The sequence below is a fragment of the Condylura cristata genome, unplaced genomic scaffold (assembly GCF_000260355.1).
Source record: "Condylura cristata isolate star-nosed mole 26May11 unplaced genomic scaffold, ConCri1.0 scaffold00025, whole genome shotgun sequence".
In the NCBI taxonomy this organism is placed as follows: Eukaryota; Metazoa; Chordata; class Mammalia; order Eulipotyphla; family Talpidae; genus Condylura; species Condylura cristata.
The window spans coordinates 28,959,026-28,969,288 of NW_004567126.1; the positions used below are offsets into that span (position 1 = coordinate 28,959,026).

At 58.9% G+C, this 10,263-nt stretch overlaps 2 protein-coding genes across 5 annotated transcripts; one reads left to right on the forward strand and one right to left on the reverse strand.

The window, feature by feature from the left end:
* Nucleotides 1–661: 661 nt before the first annotated feature.
* MRPL54 (mitochondrial ribosomal protein L54) lies at nt 662–2,814 on the reverse strand. The gene is made up of 3 exons (XM_004688893.2): nt 2,661–2,814; nt 1,854–2,019; nt 662–957 (listed from the first exon to the last, which is right to left on the reverse strand). The coding sequence occupies exons 1-3, from the start codon at nt 2,776–2,778 to the stop codon at nt 825–827; spliced, it is 417 nt and encodes a 138-aa protein (XP_004688950.1). The 5' UTR covers nt 2,779–2,814; the 3' UTR covers nt 662–824.
* A 688-nt stretch (nt 2,815–3,502) lies between these two features.
* APBA3 (amyloid beta (A4) precursor protein-binding, family A, member 3) lies at nt 3,503–10,254 on the forward strand. Of its 4 annotated transcripts, XM_012729877.1 has the most exons (12): nt 3,504–3,551; nt 3,662–3,833; nt 4,216–4,803; nt 4,895–4,934; nt 7,616–7,761; nt 7,913–7,999; nt 8,103–8,264; nt 8,593–8,772; nt 8,861–9,073; nt 9,682–9,801; nt 9,882–10,022; nt 10,095–10,254. In XM_012729877.1, exons 3-12 carry the CDS (start codon nt 4,243–4,245, stop codon nt 10,164–10,166), a joined length of 1,722 nt encoding a protein of 573 aa, XP_012585331.1. In that variant the 5' UTR covers nt 3,504–3,551; nt 3,662–3,833; nt 4,216–4,242; the 3' UTR covers nt 10,167–10,254. The 4 variants fall into 4 exon arrangements, with proteins under 4 accessions (XP_012585334.1, XP_012585331.1, XP_004689404.1 ...); XM_012729880.1 differs by lacking the exon at nt 3,662–3,833 and having other exon boundaries at nt 3,503–3,551; XM_004689347.2 differs by having other exon boundaries at nt 3,519–3,833.
* Nucleotides 10,255–10,263: the final 9 nt, after the last annotated feature.

Consider the following 10,263-nt stretch of genomic DNA (forward strand, 5'->3'; position numbering starts at 1 on the left):
GCCTTGCCTGGGCATCCTGCCCCCTGCCCCTTCCTCTGCCAGCTGGGCGTCCAGAGCTGCAGGGGCTGGGCTTGTCACCCTGGCTGTGGGTCAGGCCTATGGTGCCCAAGGCAGACTCAGGATGCAGCTCCTGGGGGGGCGGGACAGAGGGGCCGAGACCCGGGCGCCAGCGGGACGGCCTGGCCGTCAGCAGGCTCAGGGCTCGGCTCCCGTGACTGGCCGACCCAGACAACTCCTGCGCCCTAAAAGGAGGGGGAGCAGATCTTTCCCTTCTGGCTGGGCTTGCTGAACTGAGGGGGTTGGTAGCCAGGCGCCCTGAAGTCACCCCAGCCTGGGTGAACTCCACGGCGGGTTAAGAGGACACAGACTTGGGGCACCTGGATTGAGCCGGGCCTGGAGCTCTCAGGCGCCAAAGCTCATAGGCGTTTCTACTGCAGATGACTTGGGTCAGGTTTGAGTCCCTTGTGATCAGGAGACTAGGAAAACCTCTCCTCTGGGGAGCAGAGCTGGGTCTCTCGGGTAGCATGGGTAACCAGGAAACCAGGACGCGAGCCCAGAGGGGCCAGGGGAAGAGGCTGGACCTGCAGAAGCCCAGCCACCTATGAGGGCGGCCGCCGGCCCGCCGGCCTGACCTCAGACACACCGACGCCTCAGGGCCCCGCACAGTCCAAGGTCTTTATTGTCCCAGGGCGCTCATCCAGTTTCGCCGTGGGGACACACAGCTGAAGGTCTCTGTTCTCAGGAAAGTCTCTCTTCTCCAGGAGAACAGCCTTCCATGGGAGCAGGAGAGGCCTTGGCAGGTGGGGTCACTCCTGTCTCTCTCCCTAAAACCTCCGGTTCTTGCTCAGCCGGTTGTGCCTCCAGATGTTGTGTTTCCGCAGCAGCCTCCAGTACTCCCGGGTCTCAGGGTCCAGCTCCTCCAGCTTCTTGGGGGGTCCCAAATTCATGTGGAACAGCCTGGTGGCATGAGCAGGAGTTAGGGCTGCACAGCAGCACCCCATAGTACCCCACCCCCGGCACCATAAGCAGAGGCCCAAGTTGGTCCCTGGCCATGTGACATCGGAGCCACCCACACCCGGCTGGCATCTGCGAGGTGGGCACATGCCGAGCCTGCTCCTGCCTCTGCCTGTAGTACTTGCCCACAGGCTCACTCAAGCTCCTGAGCCTTCCCAGCTTTAAGGCCCAGCACATGGCAATGGCTTCACGCCATCACTGCTCTTGGGGCCCAGAGCAAAATCCTTCCCGCAGTCTCCATCCTTCCTGCCCCGTCCTCCCTGCCCGTCTCTCACACCCCACCTCAGGTGGCTTCTGCCACACTGTCTCCTGCTGTTCCTCTCACAGGCCAGGTCCAGCTCTGCATGGGTGGCCCCTCTGCCTTTGAAGCCGCTCTCGGCCACCCAAGTCGTGACTCATGCTTCCCTCCTCCGGAAAACCCTCCTTAAAACCTCAGATTTGACCAGCCAGGTCACCCACTCTCCAGCTTCCTGGAAGTGTCCACAGTCTGGCTTCCTCACTACCTGCTGACAGCCTCCCGAGCTCGCTGCACAAAGCCAGGGGCTTCGATGTGATTTTTGCCCTTTTGTGTCCCCTGTGCATAAAACAGGCCTGGCCTACAGTCACCACTCAGTTAGTGTTAAAAGGAAAAAGGTTTCACACAGGCACCCTCATCTCACTAATCTCACACAAACCTCTGCAGGAAATACGATTCCCACTCCCAGAGGAGACAGCTGAGGCCCAGAGTGGCGAGGGCCCTGCAGGCAGCGCAGGTGCATGTCACTATCAGGCGCCCCTGGTGACTCAGATCCCCCAAACGGTGGCCCCAACTGGGCAGATGACAGAGCTGGTCCACTCACCACTCGGGGTACTCAGCATCTGGCTTCAGGACCACATCCTGGCCCTCCTTGTAGATGTTGACGCCCATGGCGTGTGTGGTAAGCCGGACAGGGTCTGTGCACACCTCTGGGTCCTTCAGGGCCTCAGCGGCCACTCCGCCTTTACCGCCTTTGCCCCCCTTAATCACTGAGGAGGTGAGGGGAGAGTTTCAGTCCAGGCCTGCCCTGGGAGGCCGGCCTCCCTTCCTGCCCCCAGCTTTCAGAATGGCCTGGACACGCTGCACCCAGAATTCTCTGCGGCACCCAGAATTCTCTTGAGTGGGATTCAGTCACTGCCTTAAATAACAAAGTCCTTCCTTTTCAACTCTGTTTTGATTCCTTCTGTTTACCTCACAGAGGAAGTATCGTTGGCTATGTCTTTAAGGCCTAACACCCGCCTCTCAGCAAACATTAGGCAAGGCTGTGTCCAGTTAAAATTTAAATAACCGTATTTACGTTTTGCTTATGTGGCTAACACAAGAGGCGCCCTACACCATCCTGAATTTCTGTAACTATCTGTAGAGCGCTATCTACCTGCGCCTGCGCGGGGAAGCGCGATCGTGCAAAGTAACCCACACCCTCCTCGGACCGGTAAGTTCACGCGGCCAGAGGTCTCTTAAAAGCAGGTGCCCGACTGCCAGGTGGCGAGCGTCCCGAATGCGCATGCGCGCAGAGCCTAGGGCCAGCGACTGCATGCTTGCGCGTTGACCTGGGAACCAAGTTCTCAAACCGCGCCTGCGCACTACCAGCTCCCGAAGTCCCACCGTGCCCGTCCTTAACCCGGCTCACCCGGTCTCTTGGCATAACCCCGTACAAGGAGCCTCCCAGCACTGGCGGGGTCCGGGAGCTCCCGGGGCCGCCAGATGGCCCACATTCGGGTAGCCCCGAGGAGGCACCTGGCCGCCATGACGTAGGCCTGCTGCCCGTACGTGTGTGTTTCCGGGGGACGTCAGCAGCGACGGGATGCTCGCGAGTAGTAGGCTCCTAGGGATTTCTGGGAAATGTAGTCCACAGGCCCTGGTCTTTAAACTTCTGCATTCCATTTACTTACTGTATGAAGGAACAGACGCCCAGTATGGATGTTTCAACGTCTTGGCTTGTGTGTGTGTGCGCGTGCGCGTGCGCGTTGTTCTTCTGCAGTTACTTATTATGTACTGTACAGCTAAACCCCTAACCCACCTGATCTCGTTTAATCCTCACAATTAGGAGCTACGGACTATTATCTCCGGTTTATTTGTGAGGAAACTTGAGGCTCAGGGAGGTCAGGCTAAGCCAGGACGAACTTTTATGTCCCCCGATTGTGAACCAAGCCAGAATCCATCCCTAATGGGCTGCCGGCGCTGCTGCGTGGTCTCCGGAGTGGGAAGTGGCCACTTCTCACCCTCCTTCATTTCCCAGCCCCGCTTTTCCCCATCTGCCATCCCTCGGAATAGCCACCGCCACCGGCGGTGCCGCAGTTCTCCAAACGCCCGGAAGCCAGCCCGGAGTCCTATTCTGGGAGACCCGGCTTCCATTCGCGGTTGCGACCTGCAGCGCCCCCGCGCGGCGCGACCGGCTGGGAGAACTACATTTCCCAGCAGGCCTCACAAGCGCGCGCATGCCCGGTGGGCGGGGGGCGCCGCTCCTACGGATTTGCGGGCGCCGGGACTGGGCTGACCTGGCCAACCCGACTTGCGTGGGGTGAGTTCACCGCGGTTTGGAAAGTGAGTGTCCTGGCGGGGCAGAGCGGGGCCGGGGACCGCTGCCCGGGGTCTGGAGTCTGAAGTCTGAGCCCGCGTTAATGGCTGTAGGTTCGAGTTAATCTCGGACTGCCTTCTGAGGTCCGGGTCTGAGTCTGGGGGCGACCTTCTGCGTGCCGTGGGAGGTCCTGAGATTACGGTCAGCTCTCTGGGCAGCGCTCTGGCCTCTTGGACATCTGCTGCTACGTCCGGAGTCCTCGGTCTAAAGTCTTGAACGTGGATGGTGAGTCAGAAGTGGAGGACCTGTGCTTGACGGATCTGTCCAGTCAAGTTGTGCCTCCAGCCTGGTTCCTTGTCTCCGGAGAGGAAGACTTGGAAGAACTAGGCGGGGGTGAACCGGGTTTAGGAGTAAGGAGACGTCTGGGGGGCCGCAGATACAGGGCATTTCTTGAGGTTTTGAGTGGAAAGAGCTCAGGGGAACGCCCCCTGGATTTGGAACCGGGATGCCACTGCCTGGAACTGCCCATTCTGCCCCACAGTTTCCTCATCTATAAAGTGAAGATTGCAGTAGAACTCACAGGATTGGGTGGGTATTAAATTCTGTGACCTGTGTGACTGGCACCAGGTTGGCACCCAGGAAATTTCGCCTTTGACTGTCTTTTCAGATGCCGGTATGAACCTGGGGTCCAGGTATGGAATTTGTGACGAACCCCCAGACCCCCACAGGGCCCCCAGCCATGGACGTGGGGGAGCCCAGGGACACTCTTACACACTCTCAGGACCTTGCCCCCGCCGGCCAGTGCGACCAAGTGCCTGCAGGCCCCAGCAGCCTGAGTCAGATGGAACTTGACAAGCCAAATATTCAAGACTTGGTGCAACAGTTTGAGGCTTTGCCTGGTGATCTGGTGGATCTGTGCCCAGATGGACACCCCTGTCCCCTGCACATTGCCACTGGCCACGGCCTGGCCCCTCAGGACTCGTCTACTGCCCATGGGCTGTTGTCCACTGAGGCTGGCCGAGATGATCTGCTGAACCTTTTGCACCTCGAAGAGTGCCCTTCTTCCCAGTCTTCAGAATCTGCTCCTCACCTGTTGCAACCCCCTGAAGACGCAGATGCGGATACTGGTCCCCCGGAATGGGAGGAAGGAGCCTGTGCTGAACAGGATGGCAGCAGGAGCTCGAGCAGCTCCCCAGAACCCTGGCTGGAAACCGTGCCTCTAGTTGCTCCTGAAGAGCGACCCGCTGGTGCCAAGGTAGTGCCCGCCCTTCCCCTCCCCAGGCCTCCTCTGTGGCTGGGAGCCTAGCAGAGGGACTTAGGCCTGCCCCTCTTCTATCTTCTTCCAGAGCCCCGAGACCCCGGCTTCATACCCTGCCCTACAGGAGGGTGAGTGGCCTGCCCGTCCTTGCACCAGGGACTTAGGGGTTCAGAACAGCCTGAATAAGGCTCCCCAAATCGGCAGATTGCCAGTAAGGAGTTGCTTCTGGAGAAGTCATTCTGGCTTCTAGAGAATTGCCTCTGAGATCAGTTCCAAGTAGATTCCAGATGGTTTGGAAGAGGAGAGAGAGGCTTGAGAATGTTTAGACTATATTAGGGGTTGCTAGGGCAGGCTTGACAGTTTAGAGCAGGGGGTAGCAAAAGAACATTTCTGAACCCACGAAAGCGATATACAATTCAAATATCTGTGTCCACAAGTAAAGTTTTACTGGAACACAGTCACAAGCATACATGCTGTTTTTGTGTGGCAGCTTTCACATTCCAGTGGCAGGTTGAGCAGTTGCAACAGGTACCCACAAAGATGAAAATACTGACTGGCCCTTTGCAGAAAAATTTCACCCATATCTTCCCTAATGGCTTGGGAGGACCGTTTCTGACCACATACAACTCTCTAGTATCTGTCCCCAAACCGCCTGCTACTAGGGGTCAAAGAGCAAGTTCTCCGGTTGTAGAGAGAGCCATAGTTCCAGGAAGGTTCTGTGACTCACCTGGAGAATCCCGTGACTTGGCAATGCCTGTGGTTCTAGATTAAAGACGCGCAGGCCCACGTGCGCTAGAATAAAGAACAGCGCTTCCCGTTCCACTCACACAGGGAGTTTTAGAACCATGGAGCAAATAAAACTTACCCACAGTGCTAGATCAAAAAACGGTATTCCAGAACATGGACAAGGCTACCTGATTCTAGAATAAGCTGAAAGTCCTAAAGCAGAGCTAAACGACAGAAATAGGAGTTCTACGTGGTCTTTTAAGTTTTCCAATTACACACATTTTTAAAAGCAAAAGATAAAATTGGATCAAGACAAAACACTGACTGCAAATGATTTTATGATTTTAAAAACGGTAACTGCAAAAATGTTGACAGCAAGTGGGAACTGAACGGCTCCTGCGGGACCGTATCCACATCAGGAGGAGAAATGAGGCTACGGGAGCCCCACTTGAGGAAATGGAAGGCGAGGTGAGGTGTCGCAGCACCACACCAGCTCGTCCTCGGCTGAGGCTTCAGGCGGGGGGTGCTGGGCGCAGACCCAGGGAGCTCACGCCTTCAGCCAGGGGAGAGAAGGTTCTGCTCAGAGCTCGGGGTGACAGGCCCTGTGTTCTCACCCAGCAGGTTTCTCTGCTCCTGCCGTCGGACCCGTGTTCCAGACCCCCTTCCTCCAAACTACAGCTAAAAAGATTAACTAACATTTCAGTATTTTATAATTATTTTACTTTTTTCATATTGAATCTTGAGAATCCCATGTGCTTTTTGCACTCCGCATCTTTCAGTCTAGATCAGCTACATTGCAAGTGCCATGGGGCTCCCACAGGGGGCAGCCCCGACCGGAGCCCCAGAATGGAACTGCTTTCTTCTGGAATGCTGAAGTCACAGAGGAGAGGACAGGGCTGACTGTGGCTTAGATTCACCTCCGGAAACGTGGTCCAGCGCTATCGTTCTCAACCAAAAAGCAGTAGCTGCTGGCTAAAATGTTTAGACTGCTGGCAGAGTCATTTGGTTCTAGGTTGCTCAAGGGCTTGTAGAGCCATGGAACCTGGGCTCTGTGGCATTGTTTCTGATCTGTTCAAATCATTCTTTTTTAAAAAAGATTTATTTATGCTTACAGAACTGGGTACAGAGTTGTGGTGGGTGAGAGGATTCACCAGAGCAGAACAGGCAGATCACCGAAGTACATTGCTGAGGGGAGCAGCAGGCGGGTCAGGAGAGGTCTGCCACGCCCTATGGGTCACTCCCTGGCAGGGGATTGAACTCATGCTGCAGTGGCTTCAGAGAGCTTCATAATGCGGTGCTTTAACCCATTGTGCCACCAGGAAGAGCCCTCAAATAATTCTTAAAGCCACTGTATACAGCTGAGGTTGCAAACTATCTGAGGATGTTTTAGAGCCTTAGTAAGCTCTACCTGCTGTGACTGTGATTAAAAGTTCTAGAATCAGTTGGTAGTGGAAAAGTCAGTGATTCTGGAATGATAGTATTTTCTAGAACCCCTGAGTTCTTAGTTTAAGACTTAACCAGGGAGTTTGGGAATTGTAGGTCGGGGCCGTCTGGGGTTTGGGACAGTGTGAGAATTTTAGACATGCAGACAGTGATGTCCCTGATATGGTCGGGCACCAGTAGAGCTGATGAGTAGAGCTAATAGAATTCTGGAACAGTGGACAGAGCTGACTGGCTGTAGATTGGGGGAATCCCAGAACATTGAGTAGGGTTGACTGGAGCATAATGTCACGGGACCTTCTTGTTCTAGAATGACAAAAATAAGCCGGCAGAGTCTGAGCACTAAAACTTAGGACCTGGCTGTGGTTCTAAACTCACAGACACTCTTGAAACTGCCCTTTTGCCTGGCACTACATGAGCTGTGGACCGAGCCACCTCCAGACTGGCAGACAGCGCCAGATCTGTGAGGACCAAGCTGCTGGTCTGGGGCGCCCACCGGTGGGATGGTCCTGGGACTGTGTGGCCCAGGATCTAAGCCATAGCATAGTCTCTGTTCAGGGAGCCGGGACCCTGGGAGAGTCCAGGAGGCGGGTGACCTGGCCAGGGGCACCCTGGGCTAACCCTCCTTCACTGTTTCCCTCAGTACCTGGTCCCTGTGACCACGAAGACCTCCTAGATGGTGTCATATTTGGGGCCAAATATTTGGGCTCCACCCAACTGGTGTCTGAGCGGAACCCACCCCCCAGCACACGCATGACCCAGGCCCAGGAGGCAATGGACCGTGTCAAGGTGAAGCCAGGGCTGAACCCACCGGGCTTCTTGGGGCTGATGAGAGTGGGAGGGATGGGGCTGCCAGCTGGGTCCTCCCAGGCACCCAGAGCCTTGCAGGGCAGAGCCTGGGTTTTGGGGGGCCTCCCACCTCCCACCCCCACCCCCACAGGCCCCCGACGGGGAGAGCCAGCCCATGACGGAAGTGGACCTCTTCATCTCCACCAAAAGAGTCAAAGTTCTGACAGCCGACTCCCAGGTACAGGCCCCAGCTGCCTTGGGCCTGGGTGGGCCGGGGCTAGGCAGAGGGCGGGGCCTGGTGAGGCCCCTGCAGCTTGCCCAGGTCCAGTCTCCCCCACCAGGAGGCCATGATGGACCACGCCCTGCAGACTGTCTCCTACATCGCCGACATTGGCAGTGTGCTGGTGCTCATGGCCCGGCGGCGGCTGGCCCGCCCGCCCCCACCCCAGGCCGCAGGCCGCCGGCTCTACAAGATGATCTGCCATGTCTTCCACTCCGAGGACGTGAGTAGGGCCTCCGGTGTCCAGGGGAAGAGCGGGGACGGGGCTGGCTCCTCCGAGCCCACCTGTCTTATTGCCACCTGGTGCCCTCGCCCCTTCCTGGCACCTGCGGCAGCTTCCCTGATCCTCTATTCTGAGTCTTCCTGGAAGCCTCGGAGTCTGGTAACTGACACCCCTAAACCTTCCCATCACCCACTCTGCCCTCGGATTCCTCCCTGGGAACCGCAGCGCCACAGCTGTCCCCTTATTCTGAATGGGACCTCGCCCTGAGGGTGTCTGAGGACCTGGGAGACAGTGGTTTAGTGGGACCACCTCTGAGCACACCCCACAGGCGCAGCTGATCGCCAGGGCCATCGGCCAGGCCTTCGCCGTGGCCTACCACCAGTTCCTGCGGGAGAATGGCCTTGATCCCAGCCAGGTGGGCTCCGGGCAGAGCCAGGGGGCCGCCGGCCCTGGCCATCTGCACAACGGCGACCTGGACCACTTCTCCAACAGCGAGAACTGCCGGGAGGTAAGCCCGCTCACCGCGCTCCCACCCGCCCTGCCGGCCCCCCGCCTCCATCTTTCAATCTTTCATGCCCCCTGCATCTCCCTCCCAGGTGTGCATCGAGAAGCGTCGTGGCGAAGGCCTGGGCGTGGCCCTGGTGGAGTCAGGCTGGGGCTCCTTGCTGCCCACCGCCGTCATCGCCAACCTACAGCACGGGGGCCCGGCTGAGCGCTCAGGTGCCCTGAGCATCGGGGACCGCCTGACGGCCATCAACGGAACCAGCCTGGTGGGGCTGTCCCTGGCTGCCTGCCAGGCCGCCGTCCGCGTGAGTCCTGGGGGCGGGGCGGAGGGCCCCCCAGATGGCAGACCTGCCTCGCCACACAGCCAGGCAGGGGAGGAAGCCCGAGCCTCAGAGTTCCCTTCCCTGGCCATGACGAGAAGGGACAGGTGGAACGAGGTCCCTCTTGCTGACGTGCTTCTAGGGAACTGGCCAGGGCAGACCGCACCTGTGCAGGTTGTGCCCGCTGGGCTGGGAGGCAGGGTCCAGCGCAGGGGCCGCCTCTGCACCTGCCGTGAGGCAGCAGGTGTGCTGGGTCTCCTCCGTTGAGCAGATGTGGAAACGGGGCCCAGAGATGGAGCGGCCAGGCCCACGCGTCCATACAGCGCAGCACTGGGCGTCTGCAGCCCGGCCTCCCGCACAGGCACTGCCCACACTTGCCTTTGACCTTGAGGAGTCAGATGGGGAGGGGAGTGCGGGCCCTTGGTGATGCCTCAGAGTTAGGGCAGGAAGGGCGGGGCCTGGTAGAGTCTGGAGCCCTGAGGCCAAATCTCCATTTTCCGGGTGTGTAAATGGGGCTGAGAGGGGGGCTGTAGCTTGCCTAGAGGCTCTGCAGCCCCCCACGGCCCAGGTAGGCCAGCGCCCTTGTCCCGTAGGAGGTGAAGTCACAGACGCTGGTGACCCTCAGCATTGTGCACTGCCCGCCGGTCACCACGGCCATCATCCGCCGGCCCCACGTCCGCGAGCAGCTGGGCTTCTGCGTGGAGGATGGCATCGTGAGGCCCCGTCGGGGCTGGGTGGGGCGGGCCGGCAGCCGGCACACAGCCCCTGAGGCCCGCCCTGCTGTCCCCCCCAGATCTGCAGCCTGCTGCGGGGCGGCATCGCGGAGCGCGGGGGCGTCCGGGTGGGGCACCGCATCATCGAGATCAACGGGCACAGCGTGGTGGCCACGCCGCACGCCCGCATCATCGAGCTGCTCACCGAGGCCCACCTCGAGGTGCGTGGGGCACAGGTGGGCTCGGGGTGCCTGTCAGCCGGGCTCGCCCCCAGCCCGCTCCTCTCCCCGCAGGTCCACATCAAGACAATGCCGGCCGCCACCTACCGGCTGCTCACAGGCCAGGAGCAGCCGGTGTACCTGTGACCAGTTGCAGCTACCAGTGACCCCACCACTGTGCCTTAGCCCCCTCCGGCCCTCCGGGGCTGGCCAGGGCCCCAAAGCACTCATGGCTTTATATTAT

What these genes read in the sequence shown, in the direction of transcription:
- MRPL54 (XM_004688893.2), bottom strand. Translation starts at nt 2,778, where the DNA reads ATGGCGGCCAGGTGCCTCCTCGGGGCTACCCGAATGTGGGCCATCTGG. An exon ending in GGGTTATGCCAAGAGACCGG is followed by an intron (nt 2,020 to 2,660) that starts GTGAGCCGGGTT and finishes TCACCTCCTCAG; the next exon opens with TGATTAAGGGGGGCAAAGGC. An exon ending in GATGCTGAGTACCCCGAGTG is followed by an intron (nt 958 to 1,853) that starts GTGAGTGGACCA and finishes TCATGCCACCAG; the next exon opens with GCTGTTCCACATGAATTTGG.
- APBA3 (XM_012729880.1), top strand. Translation starts at nt 4,243, where the DNA reads ATGGAATTTGTGACGAACCCCCAGACCCCCACAGGGCCCCCAGCCATG. An exon ending in AGGCAATGGACCGTGTCAAG is followed by an intron (nt 7,762 to 7,912) that starts GTGAAGCCAGGG and finishes CCACCCCCACAG; the next exon opens with GCCCCCGACGGGGAGAGCCA. An exon ending in ACAGCGAGAACTGCCGGGAG is followed by an intron (nt 8,773 to 8,860) that starts GTAAGCCCGCTC and finishes TCTCCCTCCCAG; the next exon opens with GTGTGCATCGAGAAGCGTCG.